The sequence below is a fragment of the Ambystoma mexicanum genome, chromosome 7q (assembly GCF_040938575.1).
Source record: "Ambystoma mexicanum isolate Mex_15411 chromosome 7q, UKY_AmexF1_1, whole genome shotgun sequence".
Lineage (NCBI taxonomy): Eukaryota > Metazoa > Chordata > Amphibia > Caudata > Ambystomatidae > Ambystoma > Ambystoma mexicanum.
In genome coordinates, this window is record NC_090941.1 from 592,043,827 (window position 1) to 592,064,076 (window position 20,250).

General features: G+C 39.4%; 1 protein-coding gene across 16 annotated transcripts in view; it reads left to right on the forward strand.

The window, feature by feature from the left end:
• The window catches only part of POSTN (periostin), a 106,753-nt gene that overhangs the window by 61,552 nt on the left and 24,951 nt on the right, over positions 1-20,250 (forward strand). For all 16 annotated transcript variants that reach the window (XM_069640500.1, XM_069640501.1, XM_069640504.1 and 13 more), the window contains exons 14-17: positions 3,764-3,866; positions 5,216-5,283; positions 11,099-11,144; positions 13,646-13,723. In XM_069640500.1, the coding sequence (XP_069496601.1) occupies positions 3,764-3,866; positions 5,216-5,283; positions 11,099-11,144; positions 13,646-13,723 (295 nt within the window). The remainder of the gene's footprint in view (positions 1-3,763; positions 3,867-5,215; positions 5,284-11,098; positions 11,145-13,645; positions 13,724-20,250) is intronic.

A 20,250-nucleotide genomic window follows, 5' to 3' on the forward strand; every position in this document is an offset into this window, starting at 1 on the left:
TTTGTATTTAGAATTGACAAGTCAATAATGTATGGAAATAGCTTTTTCTCACTTTAAACATATATAGATGAAACACAATTGGTAAAGGTAGTCAATGCCACACAATACACTTTGGAAATTACGCATATGAATTGAAATACAACAAACTGACCCTTTGTTTACAAACTCTACTTTGCTTCTTTTCATTGTATTCTGAAAATGTCTTCATTGCAAGTCATAAAGCTCTTATGATGGGTTGATTTAGAGCTTGCCTGAAAAGTTCTGTTTTATTTATGTATTTATTTATTTTTATGAACTGCTACTGAGAACAAACATATTGAGTAAACAATCAAGCATTCCTATAAGCTGGCATGTCACTCATATAATGCATGGCAGTACATTGTTTTACTATTTAAAATTGACAAATCAAAAGTGCAAGGAAATCTCTGTTTATCACTATAACTATGTGGATGAAACAGAATTAGTAGAGTTAGTGATTCATTGCACACAAACAAAAATGGAAATTAAGTAGTACAAATTAGAGAGTATAGTCAAACTCTTATTTCAAACCATACTACATTCCGAATATGTCTTTGGAACATGTCATAAAACTGCTACAAGGTATACTTTTGAGCGTTCATGAAAGTTACATTTATGTTTTACTTTACATATCCATCATTATCAAAAATTAACAAAAGCACCAATCTGGCGTATAAAAACATGATCCAAATATGGGACTGGACATCATATTTTAAATATTAAACACGTTTTCATCAAAGCAAATAATTAAACTCAAGTTCAGGTATGTTTGGATGTTAGTTGTTGCAAACACACACACACACACACACACAGACGCTTTCACTTAATATCCAGACTTCCAACTCATGATTGAAGAGGCACTTATTAGAATGAGGCAGTAAATAAAGATGTTTTGACACAAAATACAAATATACAATAGATGTGTGAGAAAGGTCATAAACTATGTAGAAATGGCACTTGGAAAGATGGTGCAGAAACAGTTATTAACTTGCAAATAAACATATGCAATATGTGAAGAAAGATTCAAGTAAGAAGCAACATCTTCAGCACACGGTTTGGAAAATGGATGAGAATGTGTTGCCTATAATATCATCATTTGCAGGAGTCTATATAGGTAGAAATTCATTGCCTACAATTTAATCAAGAAACATACATGTACTAATCAGAAGGACACATTTTAATTAAATGTATATTCATTCTAAAATAATTCATTAAAATGATAAAACATTGGAAGGAATACATGGGAAAATCAACCATGGCAATAGAAGTTAAAGACCTGTGGAATCCAAAATCAAGCTAATGTATTCAAGACAGCTAATTATTAAGCTAATTATTAAGTATTTAATAAGGAAAGGGAGTCTATTGATAGAAAATGCTTTGTTGTAATTGTTAGGGAGTTTTAGTAAAGTCCACCTGTGGTAGGACAGTAGAAGACTCACTCATAGGAGTACAAGGCTTCAACTCTTAGGTTTGGTCTGAACTACCGAAAAGGTTTGGTAGCAATGGACGAGCAGCTAAGCTTAGTCTAGGAGGGAGAAGGGATATAGACGAGTACTAAGACATTTGAGCACACGTATAGTTAAGGAAACACACACTGTAGTTATATAGAAATGTGCTTATGGTTTTATATACAAGGCAATGTTAAATTCAAAACGATTCAGGAAAGTAAAACAATTCACACATATTGATATTTACACAAGATATTTGCTGTAGCAATACCCATTTCAAACAGTAGACCTTTAGATGATAATCAGGTAAGTACAAGAGTAGTTTCAAGTTAGCAAAAAATACATTAGCCAACATTTATTGAACTAGCACTACCGGTAAGTTAACAACTCCAGGAAAGCCTTATTTTTATAAGTCCAACCCTATCTGCGGAATCAGAGTCTCAAAAGTCAGATGGGGCAACTGGGGAAACAGTAGTCCTTGGGTGGCAGAACAAAAGAAGGTGAATGCAGTCAAAGGTGTCAAATGTACAGGTGATGTTTTCCGTAGAAAGTAATTAACACATTTTGATTCAAAGGGCTCTGGGCTACTGGGTAGGCCACCTGAAGGATTTTACCCTAAAGGATTGATGTCCTAAGGCCTGGGAGATCACAGTTAGGTCATCCACACCAACGTGACTCTACATGCCCAGGAGGAGCAAACAGCAACACAACAATGGCCCAGGTAAGTACCCAGGAGACAGATAGTACCTTCTATGTTGAAGAAATGCAATATCACCAACAGGTTCCCATGGGAACACTACAACAGCTCTGGTTTGGTTATCTCATCTTGGCGACTGGAGGAAGAACTTTTGGCAGGAGCAGATGGTCAGACTCTGTCACATGGATGCCAAGCAGATGAGCCTCATGGCACATGGTTGTGGAGACTCGACTCTGGCTTTGGAACAGCAATGGTTTTCACGAAGCAGACTTTTTTTTTTCTCGGTCCTTGACTCTTCTGAGGGGCCTTCTATCGTCAGGATGAAATCTCAGTAGGGTCAGGAAGATACTCACATGTTTGCAGCTGGAACAGGGCTCAGCAAGATGATGCACCACAGAAGTGCCTGAGGTCTGAGTGTATTCAGATTTTGCAAGCCAGGAAGATCGCAACACTTTGTGGGGTGGCCCAAATAGCAGATTGTCTCGAGACTGCTTAGGCTCACTAGTCCAAAGGAGGAAGACTGCCATTCTGGATTTTCCCTGTCTCAGAGAAGATAGGGTTGGAGCAGCAGCAATCACTCAGTCAGCTTTGGCAGTCACTGGAGGTAGCTGCAGATGTCTTCTTCTTTCGTCTTCTTCAGAATGGATCTTCCAGTGGTCGACTTTGGCTTCATCATCAAGACTCTCACCTTTTCTGCAGGAACCCAGCCAATTAGCAGTGAGCAGTACTTACCCCACCCAGGTTAGCAGATGAAGGCTTAAGAACGAGCAAGCCATTGTGAGTTGGTGAAAAAAGAAGATATGCACCATTTTAGGTCAATGGTAATCCATGTGTCCTGTACCACAGCTGCATCAGCATCCTGCATGTAAAAATCATGAAAAGTCTTGAAAAAGTCCCTGCAACTATAACTTGCTAATGTAACCATTTTCCTAAGAAAAAGCAACTAAATGCCTTTGGATTTTGTGGGCTATAGAAATGCCAAAATACATAAATACATAAATAAAAATATCTACTGCTGCCAGCCACTCAGGTAGACTTGCCACTGTAACAAGAAAGTTACAGGAGAAGTGAGAATAGGAATACTATGTATCCCACAGCACTCAACATAAGCTCAGGTGGCCTGATCTCACAAAAGAAAAGCATAGGTGGGATAACAAGTATCCACCCTCCAGGTAACACTAAGGTATCACAGGAATATAAAAGAAAACCAAAGCGGGAAGCTAAGTCAGCTCCAAGCAACACTGCACAGAAGATGCTGCATGTTGCAATAGTAAAATACAGATGCCATAGAAAAAGATGGAGGAAGGCAGACTCCAAAAAGGATTCTAAGAGTCACAGAACATGAATGAATGAGTGAGTGAGTGAGTGAGTGAGTGAGTGAGTGAGTGAGTGAGTGAGTGAGTGAGGAAAATGTTTCCCACTCACTCAGGAGAGTCAGAAAAAAACACTAGTCGAGCAAAAGGTGGTAGGGGACTCACTAAGTGAGGAGAATTACACACAAGATGGAAATTCTACCTGAAAGTAATGCAATAAAACAGATGTACTTTAATATCTACTGTTAAATTTATACTAATTGATTGAATAATTATTTCTTTATCAGATAAATGATTCACTTTCGGTTAATGGAGTAAGCTCCCTGGAGCCAGATGTCATGGCTTCCAATGGTGTTATACATGCTGTCGACAAGTTACTGTTTCCAGCAGGTTAGTATTGAACACATTAGACACCAAGAAATGGACAGATAACTGATCACAGTATGTCACAATTTATTTTACTGATATAATGTATTTTATATTTGATCAAAGCAATTAGTTCCTCCAAAAGTAACCCATGAATGTGTGTGTATCTCCCCACCGTCCCACCTAAAAATTATTGCAGTTTCTAAATAATTTAATTTTAAGATTGTTTTTAATATTTGTTTGTCTTGGATAGCAATGCATAGGGATTACACAGAGGTTTTAAACGTGTGATTCATCTATATACATTAATGCATCACTTTTGACACATTTATATTAAGTTATTAGTGGTTTAGGGCCTTACTATCAATTTTTGATATGTACTGCACACATGTGCTGCTCTAGGGAAAGAGTTCTCAGAAGGGAGAGTGAAGTGTCTCTACTTTGTTTTCACACTAGTTCAGTTGATGTGAAGTGCATTATTCTTGTTGAATTAGACCACATAGATACATTCATTAATGTTATTATCAACATAGTGGAAAAGGAAATATAATTAATCAACAATTAATCACCCAGAAAAACATCATGAACAATGTTAATGTGCTCAATTGATAGACCAGCTTGGAGTGTATACGGAGGACACACGTAATTTTCATTTAGCTCTGTTCAACCAGATGTAGATTTTAACTTTAGTAATACACAGTTAAAAAGAAATGCATGTCTACATTACTGGCCAGCTGTTTTATATTAAGAAACATGTGCTCATATTGTTGTATTTGTAAAATGTTTATGTAATTTGTTTTTGCAAAAGGATATCAATGTTTATTCTTGGACTATAATATTTTTGACACATTGGCCTGAATATGAATTTTACAGTATTTCCAGGGCAAATACTGTCAAATCCAAATACTGTTATCAAATGCAGGAAACTTGTTTAATCCCTATTTTCTAGTCATACAGACTCCATTGAAGCAAGTTTCTACATTAGATGTTTATGTAGTAATGCAACAATGGTAAAACTACATGCAGTAACATTTTAGTATGGAGGTGATTGCCCCCACACAAAGCAGCAGTGTTTAGTGCATATTGGATTTTCAACTCAAAGAGTGCAGAGCAGTACAGCACGTAGTATTCAGAAAGAAACAGATGTTTTATCATAACCACACTACTGGTAAGGGGGCATATAGTGTTTGAGCAGTTCCACATCATTTTTCAGAAGATATTTCCCTATAGTTATGAGAATGTATATACATTTTTACATAGCATAGTAACCTAGTGTCAGTGGTACGTATTGTACAAATACATGTTTCAAAAGGTATGTTATAATATTGTGCAAAATTGTACATATTTATGTAATTGTTTTGTTCAATATGCAGATTTAGCAGTTGGTGATGAAGGACTGATGGCAATCCTTGGTAAATTGATTAAATACTTCACAATTAGGGTAAGTGTTAGACATTATAAAGGCATGCTGATTCAATGCTCAAAATAAAGGATACACTGATTATGAATGTATTTAAAACAACTGAATATCATTATCATATTTGTGACAGGCCGCACGATTTCAGGAAATGTTGTGAGTGACACAATTCCTTTCTCAAATGTCCTCTTTTTGGTCAACCTTCATTGAATAGTCCTAATACAAGTGTTGCAGTACATATTTGATATTTGGAACTACTGTAAGAACTCCTGAATATTAACCTATTTCCATTTGTTGGATGTGCACATTAATGTTGATTAATGTATTGTTACTTTAAAAAAAATCAACCATAAATCAGTCCTACAAAGAGAGCAAACCTGAATTAGTAGTGATTTCATTTCTATAAAGCCTCAGAAAGGCCTGGGTCATTTCAAACCATTCTCCTCTCTATCTTCGCTTTTCTTTAAATAAATGAATGCCCATCAACAAGGACACATTGGCTTTATTTCAAAGTAATTTAACATGTTCTTTAAAATTAAAATGCACATTTTTTTCTAATACCTGTTCTGTTAAATGAAAAAGGGAAAAAATATCTTAAATTGTACTGCATGTGGTTGGTTATGCCACCTCAAACTCAATTCAGACCAAATCTTAACAATTGAGGGTCAATTTACAGTAAGCGATTTAAAATATTTGCATTTGAGCCTTGAAACAATTTAAAAGATTTGAATCCCAGTTTGAGATTTAGTACTTTATGCTATACCTGACTTGAAGTTGTCTCAAATCAATTTGAAAATCTCTATAGCATTAATAAATTGTCAATATTGATTACATGACATTATGTCATTGGATTAGCTCTTCCTCTCTGGATGATTTGCAGTGAAGAGAGGGCAGACGGAGAAACGTGTATGCTTACAGATGTTTCTTTCACCACAGATATCCTTTATTTCACAACACCTCCAGCTGAAAAACTGCACTTTTCAATCCATTGCTGACTCCTTCTGACTGCAGAATATAGTTGTATTCTAGTTTAATTAACTTTAGAAAGACTGAACAAAAGAAATCAGTGTATGTTTCAGTCAGGACAACCTTCCTATATCAACCTGCTGCTTGCCCTTCAAAGTGCCTTTTTCTTTGTAAAATCTCTCATATTATAAAACAAAAATCAATGATTGTTTAGGTCAGCGTAACTCGTTTTGGCAGATTTCAGTGACAGGGCCCCATTGCACAGTAAAACATTTGTTATTAGACCAGTGCAGTGCAACAATGTTTTCTTTTTTTATTTATTTGTATTTATTTAGTTTGGTAAATTGTGCAGGAACCTCCATTGGAAGTATCCTATACAGGCCAATATTGTGGATAGCTGAGGAAGTCCCTTTGGTTTATACCTTTACAAATGTATATTGATGGTATTATTGAGGGCGAGATTGGTGGTATCAGGGTAGTGCAATGGTATATGAAAAGGGGATTAGACATACACATATGTGGTGCACATTTGGGTAATGGCTCAGTTTTTCCATGAATACTATTTACAATATTCATATGTGCATACAGTTGTTTCTTAATGGGGTAGTGCATGTAGAGTTGCTGAATAGGTAAACGAGGTATACAGTTCCACTTCTCTGAGAAGCAAAGGGCTTGAGATTGGTCATAAAAAAATCCACTGATTGAATTCCTTTGATTTGGAAGAAGTCCATTCCAAAAGTGGGGACAGTAAAGAGATGGAGCAAAAGTAAAAGGTAGCTCATAGGATGTGGTGAACAGAGCAGTTATTGAAGGTTTAGTAGAAGAGGGCCAGCGTTGCACGTGAGAGTGAGATGCCGTCAGCAAGGTATTGACATTGAAGACTAAGTACTTTGTTAATGGGAGTAGAGATGAAGGTACAGGAGCAGTAGAGAGAAGTAATCACGTTTGCTGAGGACCTGATTAAAGATTAGAGGTTTGGCAAAAGTAGGGGGATACAATGTGATGTTAAGATGGATAATCCTAGCCACTTTGGCACTGGTGAAGTGCTTGAAATCAGGATTTCTGTCAAATAGATCTCCAAAGTCTCTGGCCTTATGTAATGGATTGAACAGGTTAGGGAGAAATTAAATTGGGTCTGGGCGAGTGCAGATGGCACTGGAGGTCTGGAGAAAGATCATTTCCATTTTGGTGAATTTTGACATCAGGCAGCATAGATCCATACAGTGATGGGTGGCAGTGCATCTTCTGGTGATGTGTTCCAATATGCTAGGTGTGAAGGCAAGAAAGAAAAAGATATGATAGCTGTAGAATTAAATTAGTTTACCCAGGGAGGAGATGGATACAGAGAATGTTAGCAGCCACCAGACTGGTCTTTGTGGCATGCCCACTGGAAGAAAATTGGAGAAGGAGATGTATACAATGCATGAGATGGAGAAGGCCCAGTCATGGAGATGGGAGGTCACCCAGTTAAGTGCAGTATCCTAAAGACCTAGGGGTGGGGTGATTTTGAGAAGGAATGGGTGACCCACAAGGTCATAGACATCACCCTCTCCTCCTACCCGTATCTATACCAGCTCCTCTGCTACCACCATACCCTACTGTAAACGCCTGGGTGCACAAATGTGTACAGAATTCTGATGATTTCCAGCTAAGTTCCTAGTTTATAAATCCCATACATATAGAGATATAGTGTAGAATGTGAATGGAAAAGAGATAGGAATGGTGAGCAGTGGTAAACAAGTTGGAGACATGGGTGAGAGCAGTTTTCAAGGGGGTTTTACTGCAAACTTGAAGAAAACAGATATCACATGTTCTTCGACTTAGTTGACCACACAGTCAAAGACAAATGTTGGAAGATGTTGGTGTAGTTGAACAGAAGAGAGACTGGTTGGTAAAAAAGAGAAATGTTACGCTTTAGCTGGATTTACTTTCAAAACTGTATCTATTGGGCCTGATTTACACAATCGTTTTTTAAATGAGAAAGTGCCATTAAAACCGCTTTGTTCAGGGCCATTAGGATTTTGTTTTCAGTTTATTAAATGTACAGGCCTTTCAATTACATTTTTGCCTAAACTCCAGGAGGCCTTTGATTATTAGGATGCCTCTTAGTTCAAATAAACTGAAACCAGTTTATTTTTCAAGTTAATTTGTTCACATTTATTTTTCTTTCCTTTTCTGTTAAGAAACGTTTGCTTTGTGTGCAACAATAATTTTACTAGGACTCTGCAGCTTTTTGTGTTTTCAGTTTATTCATTTATTTTACTCAAACCCACAAACCCTCTCATCACGCAAACTCAATACCTTTACATAAAACCTATTCTAATATGGGTTAAATTAGCACATATTTACATATATTTTCCAAACAAGGTCCCTACTAACTGGCAGAGAAGTTACATTCATTACCAGCTTTCTGATAATTTGACAAGTGAAGATAAACAAATTCCAAACTGCATGCACAAACTTGATCATCAACTGATGGCAAACGTAAGGGCAAACAATTGTAGATGCAAAAACAGGTGCCTGACAGCAATGTCAAATTAACCTTAACAAATGGAGTGCACTTCCGTCACTCAAGAAAATATCTGGGACAGTCACCACACACAAGCGACTTCGGCACTTATGATTGCCCCTGGAAGATATCAGGGGTCAGAACATGAAATTACTTATTCTGTTGCAATTCAGATCACTAGCAAAGAAGTTAGCTTTCATAATACAAGGTCATTGGACACTGTAAGTGCTGCTTGTTCCCTATTGGTTCAGATCTTGTTAAATTGACTTGAGCTAGTAATGTCACTTGTTGTCAGACTTCAGCCTAGTTTACATTCAGTATTGTTTCCATGCTTGAATCAGACATATTAAGGCAACTTGAGATTTAATAACTCCTAATTGGAATAGCAAAGATTTGAAACAATTGTATTAAGAAGAAGAGTAGAAGTGTTTGGGCACTAGGATTTGAATCCACTTATGCTACACTAGGGTACTTCCTGATGTATTAATCTGAAAGCATTGATTTTGTATTTTTGCGGATAAATTATGGGTTGTGGAGGTGTTGCCCACACCTCTGTATATGGTTGTTTTTTTTGTTCCCAGAGATCTTGAGCATAGATATAAGAAAGGAGGAATGCTTATTCCTTATATTGTAATTTGTAATTCATTGTGTTTTTTATTATTGATGTGATGATCTAGGTGGTCAAACGACATATGTTTTGCCTTTATGAAGGCTGGTGTGTTAAAGTCCATACACCGAGTGGTGTGCTGATTCACAATGGTTTGCTGTAGTGGATGCATTCCACTGCTAATCCTGATGGGCTGAGACAAGTATTACCCCGATGGGCATGGGTCTTGCCATGTGGCCTCGACCTGTATAAACGTCTGGATGGTGCTACTGGCGTTTGTGGCACAAGCATTCCTCCTTTCTTATTTCCATGCACAAGATATCTGGTAGCAAACAGAAATTAGGTATTAGGAAGGCACTGTGGGGTAACAGGCTATTATTTGCTCTTAAAATATTTCTTTAAAGGTTCAGTGGAATGCCATCCCACTGGGATAAATACATGTCACTAAATGATGCAGATATGAAAGCTCAGAAGTGAAGAGGAAATGTTGTGTTAGTGTAGGCAGGAGATGGATTAGAATTGATGGACCTTGAAGACCTGTTTCCCAGCAGTCAAAACTGTTTTTTTCTTTTTTTAGTCTAATCTTTATAGAGTTTTACAGAGGGTGCAATGTACAATGCCATCCTAAATTCTGATCCCGTAAATCCATATTTACTGCTGCTTCTTTTGCTAGGCACTGTGAATGCTTATCCAATTCAGACCTGTGATTTGATGAGCATTCTGCTTAAAAAGTGCACACTTTCCTGGTGGCGTGCACAGAACATTCATTTATATAGTTGGCATTTTTGGAAAGTATTTCATTGTATTGATTTAAAATCATTTGATTTCTATGTTCTTCTTTATTCTTACTTAAATAAGAATAATTGTCTGGGTTTTGATTGAACCTAAAGTCACTCACATACGTACATATAATTACATGGTTGACTCACGACAATACCTCCAACTAAGATGGTGAGGACACTTGAAATCTATTGAAATGATGAGCCTTCAGTGTACAAAACACAATCTGACAGAGGTGGTAGCAGGGATTATATCATGAATAATTATGTAACATGCAGAAGGCAGGAAGTTTGGAGTGCATCTTGGCATTGCTCACTTTGTTTTCCCATTCCATTGAGGAGGATTTTCAGATACCACTTCCTTCTAAATTCCTTCAATCGAATTTGCTCAACTTTATATCTCTCCCTTCAAAAACAGGCGAGATGTGAGGTATGACTTCTCTGCTTTGGTCCCTCATCTAGGGCATGTGATCCTGCTGTTACGTTGGTCCAGTGTTGATCACTTGACCTTAAAAAGAACACAAAATCCCTGCTTCGTTCCGGGTTAGCTCTATCTGACTTCTCCATATCCTCTGCAAGACACCTTCAGATCTATGTAGACCATAGGACTATGTATAATAAAACATAGAACTATCTCTTTGGAAGCCTGCTGATTACGTTGACATACACATCAAAGAAGAATGTGTTGAGATCCTTTCATGCCTGTTACTACAAAAGCATGCATCCATTTCTTGTAGGTCTGTTAGTAACAGCCAGAAAGTATCATAGTAGGAAATCAAACCAGTTTAGTGCATCAGTGTGTGTGAGTGCAAGAGATTGTTTTTGCTATGCTTCCTTTGGCATTTGTGAATCCTCCTCCCCTCACTCTTATGAACACCATGTGGAAAGAATGTTACTTTGAGCTTTCAAGTAAAATGATCATATTACTTCATGTTTCGATATCATAAAAACTGACAGTATCACATTACTCTTTTTCAGTTTGTCAGGGGAAGCACCTTTAAAGAGATTCCAAAGACCACCTATTGTAAGTAGCCATTGACATTTGATTTGAAAATGTTCTTTCAGGAAGAACGTGTAACAATAGTTTGCTACCAACAAATCGAATTGAATTTCAGAAGCCTTCTTCTTCATGCTAAAGGCACGGTTATGTGCAGTTTAGGGTTCACCATTGATGTTTTAAAAGTTATCGATTTTTATGTTATGTGATAATTGTCTCTGTAGATGGCCTCTCCTCTATCGGAACATAACAGACTAAACAACTCCAGAGGTGGTTTACCTTTCCATTTAAATGCAATCCAAAGATGAAAGGTGGAGATTATGTTGCTGCTCAAGTCTCTTTTTCCTAGCTTTTTTGATCACATTTATTTTTTATAGCAGGTCATGGTGGCATGCTCAGTATTGGAAGTGCTGCACAAGGCAAAGGGAAACAGTGTTTCCCTTTGACAGTTCAGCCAGCCTAGCAGCACTCCCTCAGCTGGAACAAGCAGCAGAGGAAGTGCTCAGTGTTTCACTGGGCTGGCTCCTCAGCTCCTCCATAATGGGTGATGGGGCCAATGGGTCAACGACCCCTCACCCATTATGGATGAGCCACACCTGCCCAGGGCTCCCCCTGCCCTGATTTTTCATGAATCTGTGTGATCACTGCACCACCCATAGTGTTGACCTTCAAAATGCTGACTTCCATCACATAGCTCACTGTGCGCCGCATCCCCCTACCTACCTCTCCCCTACCCACTTACCTTTTCAGCAGCACACCTCTTGTTCACACAGTAGATCAGAGGTGATAACCTCCGAAGGGGATCGTACCCCAATAAACAAGGTGTGCTCTCTGTAGTCACGACTATCACTGGGTGTTTTAACCAATGTCACCAGTTTTGTATCTTTAGATCCGAAATCCCTTTGATGGAAATATCATTCCCATCAAAATGTGACTCTCCCCCTTCCTGAGTTTAGATGGTCAAGTGCTGTTTTGGACAGGAGAGTAGCTTTGGATACAGTATTCACAAGAGTTGAAAAAAGAGTCGAAAATTCTCACTGACCCTATACCCTGACCGGGGGAAAAAAACACCCTCTTTTTCCTCAAGTGTACAAAGAAAGTGTGAGTTATTTGCCAGCTTGGTTGGCATTTTCTTAATGTTGAACTCTGACACTGGGTGATCTAAGGTGATTTTTGTGTCAGAGATTGGGTGGCAAAGTGGTTGCGTGTGATATTTTCAGGGCTATTCTATAATTATTATTTTGTTGGATGCAAGTTGATGTGCCATATGTTTTTTCATACTAAAGGGATTTGTCAGCTCTGCTATACTATTCATGGTTTCACCTTTGTAAGAATGATCAAATCAAGTCACAAAAGGACAAAACAAGCACCCAGACCCATGAAAACAATGAACGCTATGATATATCTCAACTCGAGATTGATGAGGACAGTGTATTGTAGTGGTCCCCTAAAGCAAATGGCATACCATCTGACACAGTTCTTCGTTTATTCTCATGTACTTTATTTTGGCATATTTCAAGCAAGATTACGTCTAACAATGAATACATGAGGCATGCCGAACATGTGAAAGCAATTGTTTGCCTTTTCCGTGTGTTTGTTAGATCAGGAGAGGTCTTTTCTGGAAAACTAAAAGAGCAACACTGAAGATGTATCCGCTTCTTGTGGCAGGTGTTTCACAAGGCACAGTTCTCTCACATACATTGAGCTATGTTCGCATTCTTTGGTGAATATTTCACAAAACATGTAATCAATGCGTTTCAGACTACTTCCTACTGTTACCGAATAGAATGTAACCCTTTCTCCTAATCTTTTTATGACAGCTACACTCACAGTTATTCCCGTGACATTTTCAGTCAAACTTCACTTATGCTTGTATATTCCAAATTGCACAAGTATCGTATCAGAGATACACATCTGCAATAGCAGCAGGTGCTTGGGTGATGAGATGTCTTATTTTTTCCAATCAATTTTCAATACCTATCTAACCTCCCTTGAAGCATGTACCACGTGTCAGCATTAGTAGCAGTACAATATGGTTCACAGTTGAAACCAGCTAAGACATTCTCCTATGTCCCAACATATAGCTCATGTGTTCACCTGCAAGTTTGAGTCTCGTCACCAAATCAGCCTTTCATCCTCCCCAGTTCAATAAATGTAGTGTCATATGGGGTGATAATACCACCTGTTATTGCAGTGGTTAGATAGGGAAGGAATCTAGTATTACATGTTATTCAAGAACTCAAATTAATTACACTCTATTTCAAAACGAATCAAGCATAAGAAAGCATAATAAGTTCCTCTTGAGTTGCCTCAGAGATCATGAGAAAAGTTGCATATTAGTGACACCTATCGTTTACTCTGCTAGCAAACTACAAAACATGCATATGAAACTATGCATTAATACAATAAGGAATGTTAATTTATAGGCCAGTTATGGCAAACACACGTTCCTTCGAGATGCAAAACATGTGCTTTGTGCATGCTTTCTTATATTATGTTTTTCTAAAGTTGATCTTTTCTTCTTTCAGATACTAAAATTATTACCACCGTTGTTGAACCAAGCATTAAAATAACTAAAGAATTGCAGCCAATTGTCATCAAAGAAGGTAACAGTAGAGTCACAAGTATTTTATCTAACTACCCTGGCATAGGAATTTGTTATGTCTGTGATATTTCTTGCCAAGTACAGATGGTTATTTATCATCACTATTATTGTTGTTATGTCATGTTATGGTATGTTAATTCACTTTTATTCTGCACACATCACCACTGTAGTGGTCTTAAAGTGCTAAAACCTTGTCCGTTTGGGTGAACGGTGACCCTACCCAGGGTGTAAACCAGACCGTGATCTGTGGAGTGAGAAGGAAATGGGGATAAAGGTAAGTGGGAATTGGCACAGCAGGAGAAAGTTAGAGAAATAACAAAAGACAAAGGTGAATAAAGAAAAGGTAAAGATAACATGAGGATTGAGTGAAAGCATTAGCTGGGATGAATGTATCGTAATATAGATTTAGACCGAAATGGTCATGAAACAAATCAGAAACTGTCCGTAATGGACAAATCAATTATCTTGTCTGTTAGGAGTGCAATGTGTTGTAGGTTTCATTTTAAGTAAGGTTATGGAAGTGCGAAAGCCTTGAGATGTGCTGAAGAGTTCCTGGATTTTGTGGCGTTTCAGAGACCAGATATTCGTAGTAAGTCCCTCATGAGGTGTCCTAGACTGAGCCAGCTGACAGAGGTGTCAGAGCCAAGAGTTGGCTGTGTGCTGAATCAAAATTTGGAGGACACAAAAGGTTGAAATGATAAGCGAATCTCCTGCAGCTGAAGCCACATTCTGACATCATCCTGTGGCGGGGAGAGAATGGGAGTGCAAGTTTGTGTAACAGGAATGCCTGACCTTAGTCTATGCTATAGGGGACCATATTAAAATGTAATGAAAATGTGTTTTACTGTGCCATGTTCTGGCTTGATACAGTGGATAATTAGATGGGAAAGCCTGTGTGTATTCTAGATATGGGAGTTTTCTCACTGATAGGTCCGAGCAGAATATCCTTAATAGTATTCCTTGCATTGGCATTGACATAAATATCAGTTGAAGCATAATACAGCCCTTTAGCCTGTCACAGGTTTTAACGGCAGAACGGTAGGCTAGTCTTATCTGAGAAGGGGCAGTGATGTCTAGTCTTGCATAAGGCATCATAACGTAGCAGTTGGTATCATTGGCATGGAAGTGGGGCACAAGCTCAGTGTGCAAAGGTGGTAAAAGGCAGAGTGAGTTTGACTGAATGAGTTGTGCTGACGTTGCGTACTAGCCGTTATTATTATAATTTTTATTTTTGTAATTGTCTGATAGTTTGTTTTATATGTTGCATGAGCTTGGGAAATATTTGTCAATGCAAAAGTGTTATCAATTGCCAGTAATATTGACATTATTTAAGGGCAAAATATATCACGTGCACATGCTACACAGCAAAGCATTAATGTGAGCTGTTGTTTTCCTGCATTGTGAAGGGCAGTGCTGCAATGTTGTCCAGCTAACATTATGATGACAGCCACATCTTTGAGCTTAAAGGTGCTAACTATATTACATCAACAGACCTAAATGTAGCTCTAGTTGTCCATCCATGGTCATTGTACTGCAAAAGGAAGGGTATTTGTAACCCCGCTTGGATAACTCTCTGTCGCTACCGGGGCCTCCGAGATAAGGACATTTGACAATTGGAACACCCCTCTGGTATTTGACATATGTCACCCATCACCTTCAAAACAATGTGCATAACACACAGGGCAATCAGCGGACAAGGAGCAGAATTCCTACAAAAGAAAATAACAATCTACAAACCAGCAAGACCCCTCTGATCAAGCAACGAAATCGCCTGGAACTCAAACCATACCTTAAGAAAAAACTTGGAGGCACCTCCTTCTACCACTTAGCCGCAAAAACCTGGAACAACATCGCAAAAGAAATAAGAAACACTGAAGATCACCTAAAATTCAGGAAATCACTAAAAATCTGGCTCTTCAACACCACAGACTAAATCTGGAAACCAAAAAAATGAAAAATGGATGACTAAAGGAAACCGGAAAGGACACAGACATCCACGACCCGGGAGGGTAGCTCCCACGGCACCTGGACGGGTGACACCGGACAGACTGGAACACAGGCGGCATGCACGGAAACTGAGTCAACCACCCCAGACAATCCCACCAACACTTTCGCCCGCCCCGTAGTTATCAGCAGGTACCACAATGGTGTGGAATTGTTGAGATAATGGAAATCACCACACTACCTGAGAGGTTGACATCGGCAGGTGCAATACCCAAAAGAGTATGAAGGAAGGCTAAGGGGGGCTATGAGAGAGGATGTTAGAGGTGGGGGCCAGAGGAGTAAGGAACCTTTAGGCCAGTTGGACCCAGAGCAGGGCAGAGCCGCATCAGGGGAGACTACGCAAGCCGAGCGCCTCAACCAAGATAGAGACACAAACTAACCAACCCTACTAACAAATTTCCCTTTCCACATACACCTCTCAAACTCCAAACCAAACACAACCAAAACTTACATCACAACAAACCGCACAAACTTCACTACAATGCAACAACAAAAAAAAACACACACATAGTCTTGCACAACAGTACACGACGACTACCGGCCGCAAACACCCCAGGCCCAGCCAACAGAGCCACCGGGCTGAGGTCGCCAACAGCACATCACTGCTCTCTTGTGCTTTTCCTGCTTCACCCCACTAACACAACCTCCCCTCCTCTTTCAGAGCCGCCACAGCACCAGGGGACCACTCCGGTGGTGATAGTGCATGGTACAAATGTCCTTTAACATTAACATTAACATTAACCCTCAAACAAGTTTTTATGAATTCCTAGATATTCCTTCCATGATTTGATAACCATGCACTGTCTCCAAATATATACAATACGCATGAAAATAACTAAAGAATTGCAGCCAATTGTCATCAAAGCAGGTAACAGTAGAGTCACAAGTATTTTATCTAACTACCCTGGCATAGGAATTTGTTATGTCTGTGATATTTCTTGCCAAGTACAGATGGTTATTTATCATCACTATTATTGTTGTTATGTCATGTTATGGTATGTTAATTCACTTTTATTCTGCACACATCACCACTGTAGTGGTCTTAAAGTGCTAAAACCTTGTCCGTTTGGGTGAACGGTGACCCTACCCAGGGTGTAAACCAGACCGTGATCTGTGGAGTGAGAAGGAAATGGGGATAAAGGTAAGTGGGAATTGGCACAGCAGGAGAAAGTTAGAGAAATAACAAAAGACAAAGGTGAATAAAGAAAAGGTAAAGATAACATGAGGATTGAGTGAAAGCATTAGCTGGGATGAATGTATCGTAATATAGATTTAGACCGAAATGGTCATGAAACAAATCAGAAACTGTCCGTAATGGACAAATCAATTATCTTGTCTGTTAGGAGTGCAATGTGTTGTAGGTTTCATTTTAAGTAAGGTTATGGAAGTGCGAAAGCCTTGAGATGTGCTGAAGAGTTCCTGGATTTTGTGGCGTTTCAGAGACCAGATATTCGTAGTAAGTCCCTCATGAGGTGTCCTAGACTGAGCCAGCTGACAGAGGTGTCAGAGCCAAGAGTTGGCTGTGTGCTGAATCAAAATTTGGAGGACACAAAAGGTTGAAATGATAAGCGAATCTCCTGCAGCTGAAGCCACATTCTGACATCATCCTGTGGCGGGGAGAGAATGGGAGTGCAAGTTTGTGTAACAGGAATGCCTGACCTTAGTCTATGCTATAGGGGACCATATTAAAATGTAATGAAAATGTGTTTTACTGTGCCATGTTCTGGCTTGATACAGTGGATAATTAGATGGGAAAGCCTGTGTGTATTCTAGATATGGGAGTTTTCTCACTGATAGGTCCGAGCAGAATATCCTTAATAGTATTCCTTGCATTGGCATTGACATAAATATCAGTTGAAGCATAATACAGCCCTTTAGCCTGTCACAGGTTTTAACGGCAGAACGGTAGGCTAGTCTTATCTGAGAAGGGGCAGTGATGTCTAGTCTTGCATAAGGCATCATAACGTAGCAGTTGGTATCATTGGCATGGAAGTGGGGCACAAGCTCAGTGTGCAAAGGTGGTAAAAGGCAGAGTGAGTTTGACTGAATGAGTTGTGCTGACGTTGCGTACTAGCCGTTATTATTATAATTTTTATTTTTGTAATTGTCTGATAGTTTGTTTTATATGTTGCATGAGCTTGGGAAATATTTGTCAATGCAAAAGTGTTATCAATTGCCAGTAATATTGACATTATTTAAGGGCAAAATATATCACGTGCACATGCTACACAGCAAAGCATTAATGTGAGCTGTTGTTTTCCTGCATTGTGAAGGGCAGTGCTGCAATGTTGTCCAGCTAACATTATGATGACAGCCACATCTTTGAGCTTAAAGGTGCTAACTATATTACATCAACAGACCTAAATGTAGCTCTAGCTGTCCATCCATGGTCATTGTACTGCAAAAGGAAGGGTATTTGTAACCCCGCTTGGATAACTCTCTGTCGCTACCGGGGCCTCCGAGATAAGGACATTTGACAATTGGAACACCCCTCTGGTATTTGACATATGTCACCCATCACCTTCAAAACAATGTGCATAACACACAGGGCAATCAGCGGACAAGGAGCAGAATTCCTACAAAAGAAAATAACAATCTACAAACCAGCAAGACCCCTCTGATCAAGCAACGAAATCGCCTGGAACTCAAACCATACCTTAAGAAAAAACTTGGAGGCACCTCCTTCTACCACTTAGCCGCAAAAACCTGGAACAACATCCCAAAAGAAATAAGAAACACTGAAGATCACCTAAAATTCAGGAAATCACTAAAAATCTGGCTCTTCAACACCACAGACTAAATCTGGAAACCAAAAAAATGAAAAATGGATGACTAAAGGAAACCGGAAAGTACACAGACATCCACGACCCGGGAGGGTAGCTCCCACGGCACCTGGACGGGTGACACCGGACAGACTGGAACACAGGCGGCATGCACGGAGACTGAGTCAACCACCCCAGACAATCCCACCAACACTTTCGCCCGCCCCGTAGTTATCAGCAGGTACCACAATGGTGTGGAATTGTTGAGATAATGGAAATCACCACACTACCTGAGAGGTTGACATCGGCAGGTGCAATACCCAAAAGAGTATGAAGGAAGGCTAAGGGGGGCTATGAGAGAGGATGTTAGAGGTGGGGGCCAGAGGAGTAAGGAACCTTTAGGCCAGTTGGACCCGGAGCAGGGCAGAGCCGCATCAGGGGAGACTACGCAAGCCGAGCGCCTCAACCAAGATAGAGACACAAACTAACCAACCCTACTAACAAATTTCCCTTTCCACATACACCTCTCAAACTCCAAACCAAACACAACCAAAACTTACATCACAACAAACCGCACAAACTTCACTACAATGCAACAACAAAAAAAAACACACACATAGTCTTGCACAACAGTACACGACGACTACCGGCCGCAAACACCCCAGGCCCAGCCAACAGAGCCACCGGGCTGAGGTCGCCAACAGCACATCACTGCTCTCTTGTGCTTTTCCTGCTTCACCCCACTAACACAACCTCCCCTCCTCTTTCAGAGCCGCCAGAGCACCAGGGGACCACTCCGGTGGTGATAGTGCGTGGTACAAATGTCCTTTAACATTAACATTAACATTAACCCTCAAACAAGTTTTTATGAATTCCTAGATATTCCTTCCATGATTTGATAACCATGCACTGTCTCCAAATATATACAATACGCATGAAAATGAGCCTCCTTTAATGTTCATAGGTCGATGGCACTCAACTGCACATTCTAGTCTTTCTAACCCAATATTAAAACTGTACAATGATAGAAGACATTCAACATCCTTTAACGCCTTCTGTCACGTGGCCACATTTTCCAAATTCACAAAAAACCCTCAAAACTACCAAAAAAGAGACTTAAGCATCAGCACCCATACTACTGCTGCCCTAAGAAAGTTATTTTGCTCCTCAGACAATCCTATTGGTTACTCCCAATCTCAGCACGACTATAGTCAGCATCTCAGTCACTTACAACAGAATCCCAGCATAATCTCTGGACTTGATGCTTCCTATTTACACATTCTTGTGTTTTTGTAGCCAGGAAGACAGTCAGGTGTACGCTAGTGGATTGTTTCCCAAAATCATCCAGCCGCCTGAAAATCCTTACCCGTAGACCTACATCTCAGAGCCCAGTTTAGTTATTCCTTTATGAAAATATTTTAATTGACAGAGAAAATATGCACAGGTGCAATGGGATTCAGCCATTTAAGATTGTGTTTTGGTGACACCACCCACCCATGAAATTGAATACATGGTGCACATGTAGACTATGCAATGGGATTCAGCCATTTAAGATTGTGTTTTGGTGACACCACCCACCCATGAAATTGAATACATGGTGCACGTGTAGACTAGACATTTGTTTTGTAACCTGCACAACATTTCTTTTTAAAATCTGGAAATATATTATTGAGAAACTTTCTAGAATTGTAGTTAAACCAATATATCTCTTGGTGGAACAAGGTATGCTCAGGATAGATCTTGACTGTCAAGATGATGTTCA